Source organism: Salmo salar, chromosome 10 (assembly GCF_965601325.2).
Source record: "Salmo salar chromosome 10, fSalSal1, whole genome shotgun sequence".
Lineage (NCBI taxonomy): Eukaryota > Metazoa > Chordata > Actinopteri > Salmoniformes > Salmonidae > Salmo > Salmo salar.
The window spans coordinates 24,799,508-24,825,283 of NC_138300.1; the positions used below are offsets into that span (position 1 = coordinate 24,799,508).

Consider the following 25,776-nt stretch of genomic DNA (forward strand, 5'->3'; position numbering starts at 1 on the left):
ACTACTTTGGAACCTTGCACTTCAGGAAGTGAAGTCTCCCCATTCCATATGACCAATGGATGTCTCAGACTGGGATGACATGCTCCAGTAAAACGGAACGTCTGACACTGCACTAATGAGGGGGGGGGGGGGGGTAGCTGGGTGTCTACCAGGTGAATGGCCATTTGTGTGCCTAGGTTTTGTGGGGGCTGATCCCACCTGTCTGAGCTGGGCTTGGGCTCTACAGGACAATGGAAGGAAGGGGCGAGGGGTGTAGGGAAGAGAAAGACGTGGTGGGGGAGGGGCACACTGACCACTAGCAGAATGCTTTTAACCACAGGTGAATGAGAGAGCGATAGAGAGAAGTCTGTCTGGCTGGCTGTTAAGGAGGGGCTAAAATGACCATAAACCTGTGAGGGGACAGATATAATTTATACCAAAATGGGAAATATTTAGCATAAAATATATATTTTTTACGGTTTTTAATAGGTCTCCAGATAGTACTTGTGAACTAGGGAGGTGGGGTGTACAGGGCGTAATCACCTAGCCTGCCTGCCTGCCTGTGAAACGTGTTTGCTGCTGACCTTTCTGCTTTAATGAAGTTTCACAGAGATAAAGGTTGAACACTGGGACTGGAGCTTGGCCCTCAGTGTGTGTGTGTGGGTGTGTGTGTGTGTGTGTTGTGTGCGTATGCGTGTGTATGTGTATGTGTATGTGTGGTGTGTGTGTGTGTGTGTGTGTGTGTGTGTGTGTGTTTTTGCGTGCACACACATGCTTGTTCGCTCCTCGCCCTGCTCATGTGGGGTGAGCATGTGTGCATCTGCGCAAGCATGAATATGTAGGCTGGGATGGGACATTGGGATTGTTTGTGGAAGTGTGTGTAGCTCTCCCTATCTTGTCTGTCTGTGTGTGTAAAGGCTGTGTCTTATCACTGCTCCTCCCTCTGCTGTTTGTCTGCCGATGGACTGTCTGTCTGTCATCACCAGGTAATGCCAGGTCCAAGGGATGCTTTGAGGTGAACAACTAATGCTGCTGATGATGTCTAGGGTGACAACAATAGGCTAGATTGGCAATCATTTAATCAATTAGGCCTAGACAGACAGACAGACAGACAGACAGACAGACAGACAGACAGACAGACAGACAGACAGACAGACAGACAGACAGACAGACAGACAGACAGACAGGCAGACAGACAGACAGACAGGCAGGCAGGCAGGCAGGCAGGCAGGCAGGCAGGCAGGCAGGCAGACATACATACAGTGCCTTTGGAAAGTATTCAGACCCAATGACTTTTTCGACATTTTGTTACTTTACATCCTTATTCTAAAATTAATTAAATCGTTTTTTCCCTCATCAACCTACACACAATACCCCATAATGACAAAGCAAAAACATGTTTTTTGAATTTTTAACTAATTTAGAAAATAAAAAAACTGAAATATCACATTTACATTAGTATTCAGACCCTTTACTCTGTACTTTGTTGAAGCACCTTTGGCAGCAATTACAGCCTTGAGTCTTCTTGGGTATGACGCTACAAGCTTGGCACACCTGTATTTGGGGAGTTTCTCCCATTCTTCTCTGCAAATCCTCTCAATCTCAGTCAGGTTGAATGGGGAGCGTTGCTGCACAGCTATTTTCAGGTCTCTCCAGAGATGTTCGATCGGGTTCAAGTCCGGGCTCTGGCTGGGCCATTCAAGGACATTCAGAGATTTGTCTCTTAGCCACTCCTGTGTTGTCTTGGCTGTGTGCTTAGGGTTGTTGTCTTATTGGAAGGTGAACCTTTTTGAGGTCCCAGTTTGAGGTCCTGAGCGGTCTGGAGCAGGTTTTGATCAAGGGTCTCTCTGTACTTTGCTCCGTTCATCTTTGCCTCGATTCTGACTAGTCTCCCAGTCCCCCACAGCATGATGCTGCCACCACCATGCTTCACCGTAGGGATGGTGCCAGGTTTGCTCCAGACGTGACACTTCGCATTCAGGCCAAAGAGCTCAATCTTGGTTTCATCAGACCAGAGAATCTTGTTTCTCATGGTCTGAGAGTCCTTTTGGTGCCAAGTGGGCTGTCATGTGCCTTTTACTGAGGAGAGGCTTCCGTCTGGCCCCTCTACCATAAAGGCCTGATTGGTGGAGTGCTGCAGAGATGGTTGTCTTTTGGAAGGTTCTCCCATCTCCACAGAGGAACTCTAGTGCTCTGTCAGAGTGACCATCGGGTTCCTGGTCACCTCCCTGACCAAGGCCCTTCTCCCCCGATTGCTCAGTTTGGCCGGGTGGCCAGCTCTAGGAAGAGTCTTGGTGATTACAAACTTCTTCCATTTAAGAATGATGGAGGCCACTGTGTTCTTGGGTACCTTACATTTACATTTAAGTCATTTAGCAGACGCTCTTATCCAGAGCGACTTACAAATGCTGCAGACATTGTTTTGTACCCTTCCCCAGATCTGTGGCTCAACACAATTCTGTCTTGGAGCTCTACAGACAATTGCTTCGACCTCATGGCTTGGTTTTTGATCTGACATGCACTGTCAACTGTGGGACCTTTATAAAGGCAGGTGTGTGCCTTTCCAAATCATGTCCAATCAATTGAATTTACTGCAGGTGGACTCCAAGTTGTAGAAACATCTCAAGGATGATCACTGGAAACAGGAGCTCAATTTCAGAGCTCAATTTTGAGTATCATAGAAAATGGTCTGAATACTTATGTAAATAAGGTATTTCTGTTTTTATTTTTAATACATTTGCAAAAATTTGAAAAACGTATTGCCTGTTTTCGCTTTGTCATTATGGGGTATTGTGTGTAGATTGCAGATTTTTTTAGATATGTAATCAATTTTAGAATAAGGCTGTAACGTAACAAAATTTGAAAAAAGTCAAGGGGTCTGAATACTTTCTGAATACACTGTATATAGCAATGGCAAGAGACAACTTTGTGTCTACTTTTTTGTATGATGCACTCTCACTCTCATGTAATCAATTTTAGAATAAGGCTGTAATGTAACAAAATGTGAAAAAAGTCAAGTAAAGTGTCACGCCCTGACCATAGAGAGCCCTTGGATCTCTGTGGTGTTGTAGGTCAGGGCGTGACTAGGGGGTGTTCTAGTCTTTTCATTTCTATGTTGGTGCTCTTGGTGGTTCCCAATTAGAGGCAGCTGATGTTCGTTGTCTTTAATTGGGGATCATACTTAAGTTCTCCATTGTTCCTATCTGGGTTGTGGGATATTGTGGGATATTAGTGATATTAGTGATTAGTGATATTAGTGATTTGTGCACTATGGCTTTCACGTTTGTAGTAGATTGTTTATTGTTTTGTTTAAGTTTCACAGAAATAAAAGATGTGGAACTCAAATCACGCTGCGCCTTGGTCCGACCATTTCTACGAGCGTGACATAAAGTCAATACTTTCTGAATGCACTGTATATATACTGCTCAAAAAAATAAAGGGAACACTTAAACAACACATCCTAGATCTGAATGAAAGAAATAATCTTATTAAATACTTTTTTCTTTACATAGTTGAATGTGCTGACAACAAAATCACACAAAAATAATAAATGGAAATCCAATTTATCAACCCATGGAGGTCTGGATTTGGAGTCACACTCAAAATTAAAGTGGAAAACCACACTACAGGCTGATCCAACTTTGATGTAATGTCCTTAAAACAAATCAAAATGAGGCTCAGTAGTGTGTGTGGCCTCCACGTGCCTGTATGACCTCCCTACAATGCCTGGGCATGCTCCTGATGAGGTGGCGGATGGTCTCCTGAGGGATCTCCTCCCAGACCTGGACTAAAGCATCCGCCAACTCCTGGACAGTCTGTGGTGCAACGTGGCGTTGGTGGATGGAGTGAGACATGATGTCCCAGATGTGCTCAATTGGATTCAGGTCTGGGGAACGGGCGGGCCAGTCCATAGCATCAATGCCTTCCTCTTGCAGGAACTGCTGACACACTCCAGCCACATGAGGTCTAGCATTGTCTTGCATTAGGAGGAACCCAGGGCCAACCGCACCAGCATATGGTCTCACAAGGGGTCTGAGGATCTCATCTCGGTACCTAATGGCAGTCAGGCTACCTCTGGCGAGCACATGGAGGGCTGTGCGGCCCCCCAAAGAAATTCCACCCAACACCATGACTGACCCACCGCCAAACCGGTCATGCTGGAGGATGTTGAAGGCAGCAGAACGTTCTCCACGGCGTCTCCAGACTCTGTCACGTCTGTCACGTGCTCAGTGTAAACCTGCTTTCATCTGTGAAGGGCACAGGGCGCCAGTGGTGAATTTGCCAATCTTGGTGTTCTCTGGCAAATGCCAAACGTCCTGCACGGTGTTGGGCTGTAAGCACAACCCCCACCTGTGGATGTCGGGCCCTCATACCACCCTCATGGAGTCTGTTTCTGACCGTTTGAGCAGACACATGCACATTTGTGGCCTGCTGGAGGTCATTTTGCAGGGCTCTGGCAGTGCTTCTCCTGCTCCTCCTTGCACAAAGGCGGAGGTAGCGGTCCTGCTGCTGGGTTGTTGCCCTCCTACGGCCTCCTCCACGTCTCCTGATGTACTGGCCTGTCTCCTGGTAGCGCCTCCATGCTCTGGACACTACGCTGACAGACACAGCAAACCTTCTTGCCACAGCTCGCATTGATGTGCCATCCTGGATGAGCTGCACTACCTGAGCCACTTGTGTGGGTTGTAGACTACGTCTCATGCTACCACTAGAGTGAAAGCACCGCCAGCATTCAAAAGTGACCAAAACATCAGCCAGGAAGCATAGGAACTGAGAAGTGGTCTGTGGTCCCCACCTGCAGAACCACTCCTTTATTGGGGGTGTCTTGCTAATTGCCTATAATTTCCACCTGTTGTCTATTCCATTTGCACAACAGCATGTGAAATTTATTGTCAATCAGTGTTGCTTCCTAAGTGGACAGTTTGATTTCACAGAAGTGTGATTGACTTGGAGTGACATTGTGTTGTTTAAGTGTTCCCTTTATTTTTTTGAGCAGTGTATATATAGCAATGGCAAGAGACAACCTTTTGGCTACTTTTTTGTATGATACATGCAGTAGAATCATTTCATTTTTGATGAGATGCTGTAGATATTCAGTTAAAAAAAATTATACTCATAAATTGTAGGTATGAAATATTGCATGTTATGATAGAGAAACACTTGGGTGTTACCCTCTTTTCAGTGGAGAATAGAGAGAGGGAGCAAGGGAGAAGTGCCTGTTGATAGCTATGAAGAAACATAGTGAGGAGAGGAGTTTGAAAGAAACTCCTTGTCCCCTCTCACAGAGCGTGGCTCTCTCTCCTCTATCTGCCCTCTGAAACTCTGACGTCTAACGCCGCGTCTACCTGCGTCACCTCACTAATACCTCATTTAGCCCCGTGGAACATTATTGGTTAATGAAATGGGGGGGGGGGGGGGGGGGGTAATATAACTCCCATATTCAGAACCTTGTGTTCTGACATTTGAAAGGTAGGTTGAGCTACTTTCATAGATATTCAGTCGACAACCCCTCACCCTCTTTACACATGCACACGCACACACCCAAAAAGACTTCCCAGACACCCGAGCCAAACCTCATCCCGTCCACCCCTGCCACAAGCTCTTACTCATCCTCCTTCAGTCTGGGCCACATAGCCCCCCAGGAATGCTCCACACAGACACATCCATATTCAGCTACATCACAGCTTGGAGGAAGGTTGATGGAGTTTTCATCTCACAGAAAAGGCCAAAATCCTATTTTCGAGAAGATAGTAAGATCTTAAGATATAAAAAAATATATATTTTTCTTCCCCGATGATCTCTTTGATACAGTATGATCCTCTTGTTTGTCCTTCTCCTTGGTGACCCTGTGAAGAGCAGGTAGGCCCACAATACCCACCCAGTCAGACAGGAGCTCAGAGCTTTACGTTATTAGGCCCTTTTTGTTGGTGTGTGTCATGTTAAACAGTGAGTATTAATGTTTACAACATCTTACACACCATTCTCTGACTGAGCTCTGCCAGTCATTCTGCAGGACATTCTGTCTCCCAAGATTTTTACATCTAGCTCATTCCTTTTGGCTATTCCATCACTTCACATGAAAGGCTGTTGAAATGCATGGGGAGGCTTACTATTTCAAAACTTTTATAAATGTTATTTTTAACATATATTATTCATATGATACATTACCTTTGAGTCATAACATCAGACAGGCCTACATGAGTCCTATGTAGATTAATTGGTTGGCTACATTAGGAGAAATCTAATTTTCACAAAATCAAAGACTATCTTCACACAGACCTATAAGTAAATGTACTTATTGATTACAGTAGCTAGGTTTCATCCAATTTGCAATGGATTTTCATGTGAATATTATAAAATCTGCATTTAAAGCATATGCGCATTTTTCCACCAAAGTTTTGTGTCCATCAAAACTGACTTGTTGCGGATAAAAGCCTGTACGTGATGATGTGGTGCACATAAAAACATTTTTGCACTAAAGTTCTCCTGTACCGAATAAAAAATATAAATTCAACGTGTTTCGATTGCATTTTCCACTCTATCGATGGTCAGTGGTGGTTCTAGACCATTTCAACTGGGGGGGGGGCCAAGCCGGGGCCAGTTGTACTGTTACATTAGACGTTATTGTTGTCATATCGTTTTCTTCACTGCATTGCAGGCATTAGCAGGCAAATGACCATGTTCATAATCATCATCGTTGCCACTGTCTAATAATGGATGTAAAAAAAGAACGATAGCAAAAATGTGTTATGTAAAAATGATTTCATACTCCACATTTAGGGGGGCCACAAGGGGGTCCAAAATTGTTATTACAGGGGCACTACCCCCTGTAAAAACTCCACCCATGCAAAAGCTGAAATTGAATCTGGTCTTTTCAAACAGCTCTTACACTAAAAGGGTAATATCATAATTTTCACAATTTCACAGTATTATTTCAGTCTCATAGTGGGGAAATATATATAAAACACAGGAAAATCCGCCTAGGTATTTTTTTTACTGCACTGCCCCTTTAACCATAATCTGTAATTGCTTGTCAAGAGCTAGGCTTTATATGTAGGAAAGGGAGGTTGAAAATTACCCAAAAGCATTATAAAGTAAAACATGCCCAACAGGGCTTGGTAACCCCAGTCCTTCAGTAGCCTAATCCTGGGGGGTCTTCCACATTTTGCTCTTCCCCCTCGTCACCTGATTGCTCAACTGCTCTGCTTACCTGTAAGCAAGATGTCACCTCATTTTTGGTGTCAGTGGATCATTCCTCAGACATGCGAGGCGTTGGAGGGTGGGAGTTGCTCGCCTCATACCTGTCATAGGGGGTTTCCTGACCTGATAAAGACCTAGGGGACTGAACACATCAGTGTCTGAACACATCAGTGACCAGTGGAGTATTCATCACCCTTGTTTTGTTTTAACATTTTGTTGCTAGACAAAATGCATGAATGAAAAATGCAACACTAATAAGTCTTGATTTGATAAGTATTCACCCCCCAGAGTCAATACATGTTAGAATCACCTTTGGCAGAGATTACAGCTGAGTCTTCTTGGGTACATTTATAAGAGTTTTGCACACCTGGATTTGTGCAATAGTTGGCCATTATTATTTTTCAAATTCTTCAATCTCTGTTAAGGTTGTGGGGATCATGACTAGACAATTTTCAAGTCTTACCATAGATTTTTCACGCAGATTTAAGTCAAAACTGTAACTTGGCCACCCAGGATCATTCACTGTCTTCTTGGTAAGCAACTCCAGTGTAGATTTGGCCTTGTGTTTTAGGTTATTGCCATGCTGAGTTAATCTCCCAGTGTCTAGTGGAATGCAGACTGAACCAGGTTTTCCTATAGGATTTTACTTGTGCTTAGCTCCATCCCGTTTCTTTTTATCCTGAAAAACTCCTCAGTCATTGCCGATGTCAAGCATACCCATACCATTGTGCAGCCACCACCATGCTTGAAAACAAGGAGGCAGTTACTCAGCGATGTGGTGTTGGATTTGCCCCAAAAATAAAGGGGGATACCTAATCATGGTACAACTGAATGCTTTCAAAAATGTGTCTTCTGCATTTAACCCTGAATCAGAGAGGTGCGGGGGGCTGCCTTAATCGACATCCACGGCACCCGGGGAACAGTGGATTAACTGCCTTGCTCAGGGACAGAATGACAGATTTTTACCTTGTCAGCTCGTGGATTCGATCCAACAACCTTGCGGTTACTAGCCCAACGCTCTCACCACCAGGCTACCTGCCGCCATATAAGTGTATTCCTTTGCCATGTTTTTTTGCCTTGTTGGATACAGGATGCATATTTTGGAATATTTTTATTCTGTATATTTGTATTCTTCTTTTCACACTGTCATTTAGGTCATTATTGTGGAGTCACTACAACGTTGTGGATCCATCCTCAGTGTTCTCCCTTCGTCACCACTGGCCTCATGGTGACATCCCTTAACAGTTTCCTTCCTGTCCTGCAACTCAGTTCAGAATGACGACTGTATCTTTGTGTCTGAGTGGTTTAATACATCATGCCACAGCATTAATATTAACTTGACCATGCTTAAAGCACTAGTCAGTGTCTGATTTGTTATTGTTACCCATCTACCAATCACTGCCCTTCTTTTTGAGGCTTTTTCGAAAAGCTCCCTGGTCTTTGTAGTTGAATCTGTGCTTTAAATTCAAAACTTGACTGAGGGACCTTACAGATGTTGTATGTATGGAGGACAGAGGAAGGGTAAGTCATTAAAAAATCATGTCATCCGTTATTATTTTGAATTGTTTGAATTGTTCTTCCACTTTGACATTACAGAGTATTTAGTGTAGATCAATGAAATTTATTTCAATCACAATTTGTAATGGAACAAAATGTGAAGACATAGAGGGGGTGAATTCTTATGATACCCACTGTATATATTAATACATTATAGGTTTCATAGAGATGCATTGACAATCTTTGTTAGTATTTATTTAATTTCTATATTACCTATGACCCCAAATCACCAAGATGTTTGCCTGTTGGACATGGCTCTGAGGCAGTAGCAGTGAAGTTGAGTAACAGAACAAGTCCTTTATCTCACTTACTATCTGACCCTGTGTTCACTCTGTACATTCAGTTCTTTCAGTGTCTGGTCTCCACAACGTGTGTGTGTGTGTGTGCGCGTGCGTGCGTGCGTTGACGTGAGAGTGAGAGAGGCTGTGTGTGTGTGTGTGTGTGTGTGTGTGTGTGTGTGTGTGTGTGTGTGTGTGTGTGTGTGTGTGTGTGTGTGTGTGTGTGTGTGTGTGTGTGTGTGTGTGTGTGTGTGTGTGTGTGTGTGTGTGTGTGTGTGTGTGTGTGCACGCGCGTGCGTGCGTGCGTTGACGTGAGAGTGAGAGAGGCTGTGTGTGTGTGTGTGTGTGTGTGTGTGTGCGTGTGTGTGTGCGTGTGTGTGTGTGTGTGTGTGTGAGAACCATATGCGGTGCTATAGCAGGGCAGTGTAGCGTGCAGTGCAGGAGCGAGCAGGGCCTAGCCGGCCCAGGAGAGCCCCAGTACCCTGGTAATCCCTGTGTTTTCAGGAGCCCTGGCCCGTACTTGATGAGCTTGGGCAAGGAAAGGGGTAGCGTTCTCTCCCTTTCTCCCTATCCCGCTTTCATTCCCCCCTCCACCCCTGGAGCCGCTTCGCGAATGAATGGGTTCCAAGTGTTAACTCAGCAACTCTCTCTTTCTCTCTCTTCTTTTCCTCATTTTCTCCCAAAGAGAGGAAGAGAGCCAGATGTGGGGATGCTAAACGTGTACCCAGAGAGAGAAACAGAAGAGAGATTCTTATCCTCTTTCTAGCTGACAACATTCTAAATGTTGCCGTGAAGTCTGTGTGAGTTGAAAATGGCATTCAGACATGTTGGACATATCTGACACCTTGAATTATTTTTAGCTGTACATGAATTATATGCAGAATCTTAAATGTTTCTAAACAGAACTATCAATATTCATGTTAATTTGTAATTTTCTAAATTAGTGACCAATTGAAGATTTGAATTTAGATAACACTTGCATGTTGCACATACCATACATGTGTTGCTCCCTCAGTGCCTGGAGTGCGTTGGTGCAATGTGTTGGTGGTTAAGGGGTTAAGGGGCAGACTGTGCGTGTGCACGTGCGTGCATGTGTATGTGTGTGCACAGGGAGGTGGGAGCGTACAGGGATTACTGTGAGGCTCTAGGCCCCAGGGCAGAGGGGCTGTTTCCTGGCCATAGCCCCTGTTTGTCCTGCCTGACCTGGCAGCTCTGGGGGCAGATCCTGCTTGGATACACCCCCGCTCCCACGCCTGTCTGAAGCTGTTAGCCACTGGCTGTGAGTGGCTAGCTGGGCTTAGTGCGTCTGAGCTGTGGGTGGGGTGGGTGCTGGGGGGGGGGGGGTGCAGGGGCCGTTGTGTTGGGATGGCTTAGTGGGGAGAGGAGGGGTGTAGAATAGGGTGGTTCTGGTTTATGACTTTGGTTTGATTCATTACACCATTTATTTCATATCAGCCTGTGAGAGAGCCAAGTGAATGAGCCTTGTTGGTGTTACCTTAAACACAATGTCTCGCTGCCCCGCCGTCACACACGCTCTAACTGTACCCCTCTCTTTTTGGCTCTCTCTATCATACCCGCACTCACACTCAGTCACATTCAGATAAACAAATCTTCTGAATATTTTTCTATGTATGACCTCCATCTGAAATGTTCATAATTTTGTCATAAAGCCATTGAAGCAAATTAAGATGAATTGTATGTTGAAAATGAATATGAAAATAATTGTCTTGGAACATTGTCTTCTGTGTCTTTGATTGGGTTGTTAATGTAACACCCCCAATTTGACCTAATCCATTAGGAGTGAAATCATGTGATATCCTAGCTTGTCTATGCGGTGACTTTGTGCAGTATGCTGTTGTTACTACAAAGTCCCGAATCATAACACCTCCCTCTCTGCCCTGAGGTCTGTTTGATTATCAATCTCAAAAATTCCTAATGAAATGGAGGGATATTTACTTTTTCCCCCCAAAAGCTTTCACAGTTCAATTGTTTGTATTTAATGGGTTGTTATTATTTTTCAATTGGTGGATTGAGCGTTGGGTTTTGAATCCCATAGAGTAGCTCTGTCCGTGTTTTTCTGGCCTAGATATACACTGCAGTCCAGAGCAAACCCACAGAGCCTCAGACACATGGAGAGAACAGAAAGGGAGGGAGAGCTCCCTGGTCCTTCACTCACATACTAACTTGTGATTGGAGCACTTACACTGACTGTGTGTGCTTGTGCCAACTATTTAACACCATTTTGACTTTTTACATTCATACTGTATTGAAACAGTTTAGTAGTATCTAACATGTAAGTATAGGCTGCTTGATCTGAATATCTGAATGTGACTGAGCCTATGCATTCCAACTTCACATTATGCATTATGTCAAACAAATGTGTTTTCGCTGTTTTAATATAACTGACATAGGTCACAATAATTTTAAAATTAGGATGTGGTCCTTTCTATAAAAGAGGCAAACTTCATCCTACTCTGGAAATAAAATTGTCTAGTATCATTAAGTTATTACTCCTAGAGTTACAGTGCGACTTCTTTCCTTACCGCTTATCATTTTGAAGTGTAGATAGGCCTACTGGAAATCATGATCTGTCAGGGGCCTGTAGCCCCCCCCCCCCCCCCCCAACCCCACCCCACACACTGTCATAGGTTAGCCAGTGTTGTCACTCGAACCCTGTTTATAAAACTGTCCACGCCACTCACCTGGCAAGAGAGAAAGCTCATTGACGGCGAGGGCGACAGGGACTCAAATCCAGGCTCTCAAGTTAACATAGGGAGGGACCCAAAAGGCACACACTGTCTCTGAGCAAAACAATAGATCCCTTTTAACTTTATGGTGCCTGCATTTTTTCAGCTGCTATTTGGAAAAGCTATTTCATTTCAAGCATACATAAAACATATTTTTTTTATGAATCTTGAAAATTTCTCTTACTTTTCGGGCATGTGTAACATGACGGCTGAGTCACAGGACTCACCAGCCGAGCTGGCCAGCCCGCTGGTCATGTCGCCTAACGTGAGTCTGGACTCCCCTTTACCGCCATCGCCTCTGATGCTGCAGGCCCGGATCAAAGATGGGGTTCTGATCAAGTCTGAGCCACGGGTAACAAGTCCGAACGCGGATCGAGAGGAGGGAGCTACTCTGGGCCAAACCGAGGAGCACCTGCCCACTGGGAGTAGACGTAGGAAGAGGCCCGTTCAGAGAGGGAAACCACCCTACAGTTACATCGCTCTCATAGCCATGGCCATCGCCAACTCCCCCGAGAGAAAACTCACACTTGGTGGTATTTATAAATTCATCATGGAACGTTTTCCCTTTTATCGAGAGAACTCCAAGAAGTGGCAAAACTCCATCCGCCACAACCTCACCCTCAACGACTGCTTTGTCAAGATTCCCCGGGAACCTGGAAGGCCTGGTAAGGGCAACTATTGGACTTTGGACCCCGCTGCTGAAGACATGTTCGACAACGGGAGTTTTCTGCGGAGGAGGAAAAGATTCAAGCGCACTGACGTAAGAACCTATCCTGGGTACATGCAGAGCTCTAGTGCGTTCACTCCGACCCCCATGGGCAGACCGGCATACCCCAACACCATGTACCCAGGAATAGGATCGGGTTACGGCTCGCAGCTGGCAGGGACCCCCCTCCCGGCGATGCTGCATCATTATCAAACCCCTGCCGGAGTCAGTCAAGGACAGCCAAGGATGTTCAGCATCGACAACATCATCAGCCAGCAGTCAGTGATGCAGGGAGGAGAGCTCAACCCGCTGGGGTTAGGCGGTGGAGACCTGGACACCATGTCAGCTAGCTGCTCCCTCACTGGCACTGACCCCTCCAACTGCTTCCAGACGCAGACTGTCAATCACTCAGGGAATTCACTGGGCAGAGGCGGTGGGGGACTGTCATCAAACCTGGCACCCGGGTATCCTTACTCTTCCTCGGCATCCCCACCCCACCTACCTTCCATGATGCAGTCCAGTTTCTCTCCAGGTAGCTCTCAGGTGTACTGCACGGGGAACCGTCTGTCTCTACCCGCCGTGCGCTCCGGGTCTTGCGCGGAACACACTGAGCAATTACTGGGTCTCTCCAGCACAATGAACTCTTACAACAACTCTTACATGAGACAAGCCAACTTTGCATCAGGATTAGATCGGTATATGTGAAGAAAAAAAAACAACGATAGAACGATAGAGCCTCAAAAAACAACGATAGAGCCTCAATACATTCCATTTGAAATAGGTGTGAAACCTCTTCTTTGTTTTAAATGCAAATCGACATTCCATTATAGTTTTGTTCATATCTCAGTGCTTTTGGTTCGTTTATCTTATGTGTTTTATAACATTAATATTGATGTGTTTTTAGATGTTCTGTAGCCTATCTACTTGTACTTCTTTGTCCGAGAACAATTCCAATTACTGAACCTTACATTTTTGTCATTGTCACCTGTAAAAAATAAGAGTTCTCAAACAATATTATTAGCCATATACCTGTATACTGTTCTATTTTGTGAAATGTAAATAGTTTATTTCTTTGTGAATTATATTGAAAAGGCCTACATTGTTATTTACCGTGTTTGGTTGGTGTAATAAATACATTTTTTGATAAGCATGGTCTTGTTGCTTGCATTTGTTGAACTGAATAGGTCTACATGTCTCTGATATGAATTATGCCTACTTTAAATTAATAGTTGATAGATCATTAGACTTTAAATCCAATTCCCATAAGCCGTATACTCATGAATTACTTTTTTTATTGCATACCTAATAGCCTATACATTTATATTAAGCGAACCAAATCTTTACTGATTTATTCACGATTGGCCTGCTTGGGGATTTTCGCAGACTCTCTCTAAGCTATATACTTCCTTTATAAAGTCGCTAATTATGTTGATATGATTCGTTTCCTACCTGCTAATAAAAATGACCAAATCAGAAATAGTTTGTCAAATGTATAGGGTTGAATTAGGCCTAAACAAATGTCTCCTAATTTAACATTTTGTTCTATTACAAACTTCTAGGGAATATATGCAGTATTTTATTTGCCTGATTTGTAACATCATTTATATGCATTGTTGGTAGTAGCACAGAAACTACATGCTTTACAGTTATTTGAAGTAGTATCGTTATGAATCCATGTACACACGTGGATATCCAAATATACACAGGTTTTAGACTTGACCTAGTTGATCAAGAAGATTGGAGGCCAAACGGACTTCTTAGTCTAGCCTTATTAAGGCCTAAAACATATTTACAACACATGTGCTGTTATCTGCTTTTATAGATTTTTTTTTAAAACATATACATTTGGAACATTGGATTGGGCCAGCACTGTTTACTATCGCCTCGAGTCTGCATGCATGCGTAAAGTAGCGAAGTCTATTGACTACATATACAGTGCATTCGGAATTTAGAGTTATTTGGTAACTTTAGCTGTGATTGATGCAAACCTTAGAATGTCTTAGAAATATACACACAGTGTCTTAGGAAAGTATTCAGACCCCTTGACTGTGTCCACATTTTGTTAGGTTACTACGTTTACGACTTATTCTAAAATAGATTAAATGTGTTTTTTCCCTCATCAATCTACACAAAATATAATAATGACAAAGCGAAAACAGGTTTATTAGATATTTTTGCAAATGTATTAAAAGTAAAAACAGAAATACCTTATTTACATAAGTATTCAGACACTTTGCTATAAGACTCGAAATTGAGCTCAGGTGCATCCTGTTTCCATTGATCATCCTTGAGATGTTTCTACAACTTGACTGGGGTCCACTTGCGGTAAATTCAATTGATTGGACATGATAGGAAAGGCACACACCTGTCTATATAAGGCTCCACAGTTGACAGTGCTTGTCAGAGCAAAAACCAAGCCATGAGGTCGAAGGAATTGTCCGTATCTGCAGCATTGAAGGTCCCCGAAAACACAGTGGCCTCCATCATTCTTAAATAGAAGAAGTTTGGAACCACCAAGACTCTTCCTAGAGCTGGCCGCCTGGTGACCAAGAACCCGATGGTCACTCTGACAGAGCTCTACAGTTCCTCTGTGGAGATAGGAGAACTTTCCAGGACAACCATCTCTGCAGCACTCCACCAATCAGGCCTTTATGTTAGAGTGGCCAGACGAAAACCACTCCTCAGTAAAAGGCACATGACAGCCTGCTTGGAGTTTGCCAAAAGGCACCTAAAGACTCTCAGACCCTGAGAAAAAAGATTCTCTGGTTTGATGAAACCAAGATTGAACACTTTGGCCTGAATGCCAAGCATCACGTCTGGAGGAAACCTGGCACCATCCCTATGGTGAAGCATGGTGGTGGCAGCATCATGCTGTGGGGATATTTTTCAGCGGCAGGGACTGGGTGACTATTTAGGATCAATGGAAAGATGAACGGAGCACAGTAGAGAGAGATCCTTGATGAAAACCTGCTCCAGAGCGCTCAGGACCTCAGACTGGTACGAAGGATCACCTTCCAACAGGACAACAACCCTAAGCACACAGCCAAGACAACACAGGAGTGGCTTCGGGATAAGTCTCTGAATGTCACACCAAGAAAGTCGTTAAGAGGACAACCCCTTTCCCTCTCAGGAAACCGAAAAGATTTGGCATGGGTCCCCAGATCCTCAAAAAGTTCTACAGCTGCACCATCAAGAGCATCCTGACCGGTTGCATCACCACCTGGTATGGCAACTGCTCGGCATCTGACCGTAAGGCACTATAGAGGGTAGTGCGTACGGCCAAGTACATCACTGGGGCCAAGCTTTCTGCCACTCAAGGACGTATATACAAGGCGGTGTCAGAGGAACAGAGGAAAGCCCAAAAAATGGTCAGACTCCAGTCAACCAAGTCATAGACTGTTCTCTCTGCTACCACACGGCTTGCGGTAGCAAAGAGGCTCCTTAGACTATTTACATTGACCCCCCCCCCCCCCCCCCCCCCCAATTTGTTTTTACACTGCTGCTACTCGCTATTTATTATCTATGCATAGTCACTTTACCCCTACCTACGTACATGTACAAATGACCTAAACTAACCTGTACCCCGCACATTAACTCGTTACCGGTACCCCCTGTATTTAGCCTCGTTGTTGTTATTTTATTGTGTTACTATTTATTATTTTTTACTTTAGTTTATTTGGTAAATATTTTCTTAACTCTTTCTTGAACTGCATTGTTGGTTAAGGGCTTGTAAGTAAGCATTTCACGGTAAAGTCTACACCTTTGTATTCGGCGCACGTGACAAATAAAGTTTGATTTGATTTGACATCTCTGGAGAGACCTGAAAATAGCTGTGCAGCGACGCTCCCCATCCAACCTGACAGAGCTTTAGAGTATCTGCAGAGAAGAATGGGAGAAACTCCCCAAATATGGGTGTGCCAAGCTTGTAGCGTCAGACTCAAGAAGACTTGAGGTTGTAATCGCTGTCAAAAGTGCTCCAACAAAGTACTGAGAAAAGGGTCTGAATACTTATGTAAATGTAATATTTCTATTTTTAATTTTGAATACATTTGCAAACATTTCTAAAAAACAGTTTTTGCTTTGTCATTATTGGGTATTGTGTGTAGATTGATGAGAGAAAAAAATGATTTCATCCATTTTAGAATAAAGCTTTAACGTAACAAAATGTAAAAAAAGTCCAGTGGTCTGAATACTTTACGAATGCCCTCTAGCCTGCTGGGACTGCTACCATTTGTCTCCAAACGTGCATATTTTAAATGACCTCTGGTATCATGTTTTTATCATCTGATGCATTTTACATACTCTGTGGCCGAACATGTGTAGGACAGGTAACCAGGCTTACACCTGTAGGCCCATGTTAGATACACTACATCACCAAATGTATGTGGACACCTGCTCGTCGAACATCTCATTCCAAAATGATGACCATTAATATGAAGTTGATCGCCCGTTTGCTGCGAGAACTTGCTTCCATTCAGCCACAAGAGCACTAGTGAGGTCGGGCACTGATGTTGGGCGATTAGGCCTGGCTCTCAGTCGGTGTTCCTATTCATCCCAAAGGTGTTCCATGGGGTTGAGGTCAGGGCTCTGTGCAGGCCAGTCAAGTTCTTCCACACCGATCTATACAAACCATTTTTGTATGGACCTCACTTTGTGCACAGGGGCATTGTAATGCTGAAACAGGAAAGGGCCTTTCCCAAACTGTTGCCACAGAGTTGGAAGCACAGAGTTGGAAGCACAGAACCGTCTAGAATGTAATTGTATGCTGTAGCGTTAAGATTTCCCTTCACTGGAACTAAGGGGCCTAGCCCGAACCATGAAAAACAGCCCCAGACCATTATTCCTCCTCCACCAAACTTTACACTTCAAAATAACAGCACTTACAGTTGACTGGTGCAGCTCTAGCAGGGCAGAAATTTGACAAACAAACTTGTTGGAAATGTGGCATCCTATGACAGTGCCACATTGAAAGTCATTGAGCTCTTCAGTAAGGCCAATCTTCTGCCAATGTTTGTCTATGGAGATTGCATGGCTGTGTGCTCAATTTTATATACCTGTCAGCAACGGGTGTGGCTGAAATAGCTGAATCCACTCATTTGAAGGGGTGTCCACTTACTTCTGTAATTATAGTGTAGCTAATAGGCATATTTGAGTTGAGACATGTAGGGCCTACCTATGCACGACTATGAAATTGAATCCATATACCTGTGCTGTGCTGTTCTAATCATACTTCTGGCGAGTCTATACTAAGCATTATTGGTATTAATTCTTAAAGCTAATTTATGCTATATCTGAAAATGTAGTCTGAGGCGCCATATGGCTGGTGTGACGCGTTCGCCGAGCCTCGGAAGGCATGCAGACGCCAAATTGAGCTCCTTGCTGCATCACTGTGCTCCACCCAGACAATGTGGAGGGCTCCATATAACTCCAGATTGACATGATTGTTTGAGGGTAGGTGGGGGCGGGAGGTCCTGTGTAAACATAAACTCACTTATTTTACAACTTCCTTCACAACCGCTCTGCTCAACAGCTCTGCTGCTCCGCGAAGTGCAAGAAGTATGAATGCCCTGACTTCGGCAGAGGCCATATCACCGTACATTCTGCACGGCCAAGTCAGACGTAGGGTTGACCATGTAGCGCCTAGAGATATGGCGTTTACCTCAATCAGGTAGGCCTGTAGTTGGAGCGACACCTGGTGGTCTCAATGAAAAGTTAGTTTCTAGTGATTTGTGGATTGAAATTGGAACCTTATTCTACAGTTTGTCCACTAGGGGTCATGCAATACTAAGAAGTCACAAACTGAAAACCATAGAGCAAAAATGAAAAGGAACGTATGTATTAATGTGATATTGTTGAGGTATGCAACATTCGGATGTTTTGTTTGTTAAGTTTCCAGGCTACAGTCCAATATGGATGGAAGTGAAATCTGCTCTCATCCCTTGATGAAAATAACATATTTTTGAGGCAATAACAAAAACCGTTTAGGCTACCATGTCCACCACCAGTATAAAAGCTGCACAAAACACTATTTTGAGTTGACTGTCCATGGTCCCAAGCAATCCAGACAGAACTGTTGGTTTATATCCTGCAAAAGCTAGTCTACAAACAAGTTTTTTTTCTCATGTGATTTTGAAATAGACGAAGGTTTATTCCATGATTAGCCTACAATTCCATGATTAGCCCACAACAGAGACTTCTCTGTAGCCTATCCCTCGTATTTCATCTCAATACATGTCTGATCCAGGTGTTGTCGTGCCATGTAGAATAACCAACAGGTGAGCACACATCAAAAGTAACATCTGGCTCCTAAGTAATTCGTTTTTCCAGTGTCAGTGTAGGACCTGTGGTGGAAATGCAGACCCATGAGACTGCGAAATCCAAGTCTTGGTTTGGGTGATGATCAATTGTAAATGTGCGTCTACAGGTAACTACCAAAATAAAGAAAATACTTGAGTAAATGAGGGATACAAAGTACAGCATATTGAAAGCAGGTGCTTGCACACAGTTCTGGTTCCTGGGTTTGGGGCGGCAGGTAGCCTTGTGGTTGGGCCAGTAACCAAAAGGTTGCTTGATCAAATCCCCGAGCTGACAGGGCAAAAATCTGTCGTTCTGCCCCTGAACAAGGCAGTTAACCCAATGTTCCTAGGCCGCCATTGTAAATATGAATTTGTTCTTAACTGACTTGCCTAGTTAAATAAAGGTTCAATAAAAAAATGTAAATGCCCAGTTGCTTATTTTTTTGTCTACCGTGGTTAGAAGAAGGGTGTGTGTTACCCACTTGTGGGAGATTCTGGAGCGTTGCCTAAGACAGCGTTTTCAAACACAATCAACAAAACAGCAAATTATGGAATTTCTCGTGGAAGAATGGTGTCGCATCCCTCCATTAGAGTTCCAGACACTTGTAGAATATATGCCAAGGCGCATTGAGACTATACTGGCGGCTCGTGGTGGCCAAGCGCCCTATTAAGACGCTTTATGTTGGTGTTTCCTTTATTTGGTCAGGTACCTGTATAATCAGCCAATACATAATGTTATTTCTCGCCAAATCAACTCAAGCCTAAAATGGCGAGATAGCTTCGTGAGTGAACAATTATGAAGTAAGATTTGGCATTCCTCCCATGCAGCTGTCTGGGTCCTCGGCTCAGCTCAACGATGTGAGCAAGGCAGCGGCTGCCAGCGGAAGGGTCGGCTCGACCTGCCCAGGGCGGTGGAGGATTCGGGATGGTAGGGGTTCTGTGACGGACTAGCTGTGACTGTGTTTAGATAAATTACAATTGAGAGGATCTCACGGTCGACTCTGGAAACTTCAAATTCCCCACGGTTAGGCTACCTTCACCTGCTCTCCACCTCAGTAAAAACTGAACTTGAGTCAGGAGGCATCAACAAATTAAAAAATGTGGGCCTATAGCAAATTGACTTGGCATGAATGAAATACAACTTTGTTTATCATTGATGTGCTATCTTTTGCAGAGAGAGATAGCCTAAAATGTAATTCAAATGAATTTCGTAATTTATTTCGAATGACATTTGGGTCTGTATCGGGGGAAATCGTGAAAGGCTCATTGAAATATCGATTTGAATGTTATATAGATGGAAGAAAGCCATTTTAACCCACCCAAACATTGCCAATACAGTTGCTGTGGTGTTTTGGGCAAGATAAGCCTGTGCTTGTAACAGTTATACAGTTAGCTGATAGTCCTGTACATAGATGGATCAGGTGCTGATGTATGCATTACAATAACACCATGTTTCTGTAACATAATGAACTGGAATGCAAGCACTGCTCCCGTCATGAAACACATAGACCCTTACACATTAGGCTAACATGCCATGTCATCTGTTCTGCCCATAGCGTACTCTGACAAAGACGCATAGGAGCAGGTTGCAGGCGCATACGTTTGTCTTTGTCTGTATGTGAATGATGTAGAAAATGTGGATGGATATTATTGTTATGACTTCTTGACAAGCAAAAGATAAAACCCGTGAGAAGTGATCGAGGAATGAATGGTAGAGCCATGGAAATGGATTCCATAGCTTGTGCTGCCTTTCTCCTCTGAAAATAAATAATACAAGGTATTAGTAAACATTCTTATTATTATGATAATTATGCTATTATTCGTATAATTAGGATCATTATTATTAAACAGTAGTCATATATTATTTTATAATTCAAAGAGGATTCTTTCATTGGAAAATGCATCCCATAGTCTCAATTCTGAAAAACACTGCTTTCAATAGTCACACTTGCAATGTGGATTTAAAGAATATTTACCGGTCAATCTCGCTTGTGAATTAGTATATCAGCGCCATGTTTCAGTTAAATAATCAGTATATGTATACATACTGTATATAGCCATAAGTGAAACTGAGGAAATCTCCCTTTCGATAACATGTTTACAGAAGTAACAAGTCATACGTTTGTTTAAACCCAATGGACTCAATAATAATAATAATATCAATAGGCCTAATATTCATCTTAACATTAATAATAACAACACAATTATATTGTTTAAAAAATATGTATTGATTTGACTGGGTTAGAGTTGGGGTTTCAATAGTGTTTATAATTACATTGCAATGACTGTGCATTATTACTGGTTAACAGTATATGTGGTCGTACAGGCTTATAATAACATGGGACAATTTTTGACCCAAACGTATATCATTAAATAACAGAATAACCACTTATTTAATCAACTGTAACGATAATAAACAATTATTTGAGCACTTTTAAATCGTTAGCCTTGGTTTAAGCGATTGTGGATATTTAATTGCATCTATAGCATTGTTTTTGGTTTGTTTAGAAGGGTACAAGAGTGTCCATAATTGCAAATTGGAAAACTAAATATTTAGGATATATTACACATCAGATTCTAAAATTGATGAATATATCAAAATCAAGTGAGAACTAAAATAATCCACCGACTAACAAACAATTAAACAAACTTGTTTTCGACTTGAAAGCCATGACCATAAATATGCTAATTATGTTGTACAGGTTCTGGACTTGTGTATTTTTTAGCCAATCAACTTACTCAGATTCTTAAGAATTGACCACTATGAGGTTTCAACACTACTGACACTGTGTAAACGTCCATCCTGTTTTTATATTACATGCATAACATACTTTTGATGATATTCCATATTTAGAAGATGTACGTGCAGTAGAGTATCGTTAACCCAAGAGAATGTGTAAGGTAGCGCACTCACCACTCCTTCCTTACCTTGTCCGTCTTCCTTTCCCTTTGCCCTATCCTTCATTTCCTGGTAACGGTGACACGATGACCACGTGATATGGATGGCTGAATAAATAGCTTTTGAGCGCTATGAAGAGGAATAGTATGAAGCTCAGGCAGGATACTTGCTCCGTGCCTGTGCGTAAAGATATTCATACAGATATACAACAGTAAATTAACGACCTAAAATACAAACGCATGCAAGAAAGAAATACTTAATTAATGATTAATGTACCTATTAATGAATAAAGACAGCTTGTAGTGAACCTCAAGTAAATAGCCTTACTGATTAATGACTTTTCCATTCGAGTTTTGTTTTCCTGCGCTTGAATTCAGAAGAGTTTCTTCCTCGGTGAAACGAACCATAGCCCCCATACCAACTGGTTGGAGTGGCGTTACACCTGGGTACAAGCGTCGTCTTGCTCTCTTCTATATTCCAGTAATGTTTCTATGCAGCTCGTCGAATTAAACAGGAGTTAACGGTGGTCCTCCGAGGAGCTGGAGAGTGCTATACGCACGGACTGAGTACACCCAGCGTGGGAGCTGAAAAGACTCAGTACGGAACGAGAGGGAGGAAGAGAACCAGTCTCTCCAAGGATGACTCTAGGGACGGATATGTCCGACAACTCTGCTTTGTCTGATGATGTGGACATAGATGTGGTTGGGGGAGACATTTCCGTTGGCAAGGATGGGAAATACCTTCATCGCGATTTCCTAGACAATGACTCGGACGATAATTTGTCTCAGAACGCGGGGGAGAGGGGTTCCTCCCCCGGTCTCAGCAGCTCAGAGTGTCCGGCTGACCAGGTTGGAGTTGGTGGAGATTCAGGGGCCATGATAGGAGATAAGCCTGGTAAGAACGCTCTAGTCAAGCCCCCGTACTCCTACATAGCCCTGATAACCATGTCTATCCTCCAGAGTCCCAAGAAACGCCTCACTCTTAGCGAGATCTGCGAGTTCATCAGCAACAGGTTCCCGTACTATCGGGAGAAATTCCCCGCTTGGCAAAACTCCATTCGTCACAATCTTTCTCTCAATGACTGCTTTGTCAAAATCCCACGTGAGCCTGGCAACCCCGGAAAAGGCAACTACTGGACCCTCGACCCAGAGTCCGCCGACATGTTCGACAACGGGAGTTTTTTACGCAGGAGGAAGCGCTTCAAGAGGCACCAAGCCAACGAAATCCTCAGGGACGCTGGGGGGTTCCTGCCCGGGTTCGGGTACGGCCCTTATGGGTACAACTATGGACTCCAACTGCAGAACTTCCATGCTCATAACCCCTATCATCCTCACCTCACAGCAGGCGCTTTCCCTTTCCATAATACCCCTTGTGGACTCCCCTCGCCAGCCTCAATATTCCCCACGCCACATCCCCTGCCTTCTCTATTAGGGGCTGATTTACGAAAGCCATTCTACCCTCAGCTAAGCCCAACCTTGCCCGGCCTGGCGCCTCTCAAGACGGACACTAACACGCCAACTCGGCCCTCTTTCTCTATAGACAATATAATCGGTGCAGCTAACTCCGTGGCCTCCCCGTACAGCGCACAGTCGGGCAGCCACAGTCACAGTCAGGCTCAGATCCTGGCCATGTTGAACCCTGCACTCACCTCAGCTTCGAACCACTTGAACCTCTCGCAGGAAACCATGCTTCAGCCTGGTTCACAGACATTCTCCAGCAAAACTGCAAATCTTAACATTTGTCATTTCTAAACTGGCAGCAAAAGCAAAACTCGCAGAAATCCTACCCGTTATGGTTCTGTCGTCTTATGTGAAGGTAGGATAACGTTCTTTGAGAAATAAGAGTGTTGCTCTACCCACCTTTCTGATCGGAGAGAGGAAAGTTAAATGTATATTTATGGATTGTAAATATGTATAGGATACAATAAATGGAAGAAGCATGATGGTCAGATTGCAAATTCTAAGACAACATTAAGTGTATTCGTTGTCCTACATTGGCCTAGTCCCTCAACTATCTGAACAAAGATCCAGCTATTTTAACACAAGTTAAATGTCACGTATCTCACTCTGTGGGGAATATTTAATTGTTTCTTAACTATAATTGAGATTTTATTATGATTTGTATTGTTTTATATATATATATATACATATATACATATATATATACATATATATGTATATATATATATATATATATATATATATATATATATATATATATATATATATATATATATATATGTATATATATATATATATATTGTGCGTTGTGAGATAAGAGATAAAGCACTGTTAATACCGAGACCGCAAACTCAGGTTTTAATTGTTAGAAAGCACATTGAGACAAGGAGGGTTATTAAATACAAATCTAACCTTTCCCACTGCCCCTCGTTCCCTTAAAAGCGGTGTTGTTGTGACTTTGTATGGATATTATTTCATGTTGTCAGTGGACAGATATGTGGTTTTGGTGTAAAGCGCATTACCTCACATCCTGTTAAACTGTTGTGCTTTAGTTCCTATCTATTTCATTGAAATTAATATGTGAAACGTATGTTATGTGTATAGACAGAGACACTTAATGTTCATAGGTCATTTTTTGTTGTAATGACAAGAATAATAAATGTTTGTGAATTTAAAAAGACTTTCGTTAACTTGTTTATTGGAACGTTTTATTGGCAATATGCCTGCACACATATGTCTACTCAAAGCCTAAAATCACCTTAGGAAATATAGAATGTGTGCGCCTACGTTTTTAACTTGTATTTTTGCATTTATCTAGCTCATCATTGTTGACTCGAGATCAAAGTTCAATCTTCATGTGTAGGCCCAGTTTGAACCGTGTAGTCTTTGAGAGGCCTACAAGCGCACTTCCTGAAACCATTATGAGCATACATGGTAGTTTACGAATTGGTGCCATAGGTTTAAATCTGCAGTTACATTTTGCGTGCAATCTGTAGGAATTAGGAGCATTTATTACTAGTCTATTCTAAATTTAAATATCACTAGTAGCCCATAAATTTGCCGATATACCACTACAGCCAACAAGTGTTATGATGACAGACATGCACATATAGATACAGATTTGTGATGTCCGAACTCCCACATTGTACTGTGAGAAATATTCTGGAAGGGTGCGCATGTATTCCTTTAGTGTGGCTCTAAGGGCGTTTATAATGGACATTTTTTGGGGGCAAGTAACAAAGGGTTAAATGAATGGGGACATCAGGAATTTTGAGGCCTGTAATTGAATGTGAGCGTTCTGCATGAATACCCAGATTTTTGGGGTTTGGTTGCTAATTTGTAGCAGTATTGTTCATCAGGATCCTAATCCATGATAATGCGGATTTTTGCCCACTTGTTGATGTTGTCACTGAAGACCGAGTGCCCAGGGGCCTGATTTATAAACCGTGCGTACATACAAAATATAGCCTACGCCAAAATGTGCGTGGGCCTGTTTTCACGCAAAAGTTGGCATTTATAAAAATGTAACTTAACGTGAGAATGTGCTCACCTCCCCGTAAACTTTAGACCCTGCGTACGCACATCTCTACTAGTGGTTGAAATACTGTAGGCTATGTTGTTCAGATGGGGGATAGGGTGAAAAACTTATTCATTAAAAAAACTAAAAACAGGAAAACATATTAACAAGAATGCAGCAGTTTTCCATTAATGACAAGAGCTATAATTGGTGTTTAACTTTTAGAATCCGATATATTTTATTTTCATAACCATCGCAGAAAAGATTCCTCACATTTTCTGTCTGTGATGGGTTCATGTTCTCGAAGCAGCCATACAACAAATTACAATGCGCATCTCTCACTTAATTGGATCTAGTAGCCTAGTAAATAGGTAGCCTATTTCAAGTTTTACAATCCCATAGGTAGCGCGGTTTATAATATACAGTTGCATTTAAGACTTGAAGAGTTGATATGTTATATTGAAGTAGGCCTATGTATGCTACTGTAAGTACTGTAATTACTTGTTTTGAGTAGCCTGCCTTAGACAATGTTTCAGAATTCGCAGGCAGTCCATCATATTTAGGTTGGGTGAAAAGTCGATGCAAAACATTGTGGAATTCACAGGTTCTGCTGACAGGTCCACAACAATTTTCCATT

At 42.9% G+C, this 25,776-nt stretch overlaps 2 protein-coding genes across 2 annotated transcripts; both read left to right on the forward strand.

Annotated features, from left to right (window-relative positions):
* Positions 1-11,736: 11,736 nt before the first annotated feature.
* On the forward strand, positions 11,737-13,558 carry LOC106614014 (forkhead box protein E4). The gene has a single exon (XM_014216907.2). The coding sequence runs from the start codon at positions 11,847-11,849 to the stop codon at positions 13,170-13,172; it is 1,326 nt and encodes a 441-aa protein (XP_014072382.1). The 5' UTR covers positions 11,737-11,846; the 3' UTR covers positions 13,173-13,558.
* An 8,238-nt stretch (positions 13,559-21,796) lies between these two features.
* Positions 21,797-24,300, forward strand: LOC106613833 (forkhead box protein D2). The gene has a single exon (XM_014216486.3). The coding sequence runs from the start codon at positions 22,301-22,303 to the stop codon at positions 23,411-23,413; it is 1,113 nt and encodes a 370-aa protein (XP_014071961.3). The 5' UTR covers positions 21,797-22,300; the 3' UTR covers positions 23,414-24,300.
* The last annotated feature ends 1,476 nt before the right edge of the window (positions 24,301-25,776 follow it).

Coding starts and splice junctions, on each gene's coding strand:
- LOC106614014 (XM_014216907.2), top strand. CDS start 11,847: ATGGTGCCTGCATTTTTTCAGCTGCTATTTGGAAAAGCTATTTCATTT.
- LOC106613833 (XM_014216486.3), top strand. CDS start 22,301: ATGACTCTAGGGACGGATATGTCCGACAACTCTGCTTTGTCTGATGAT.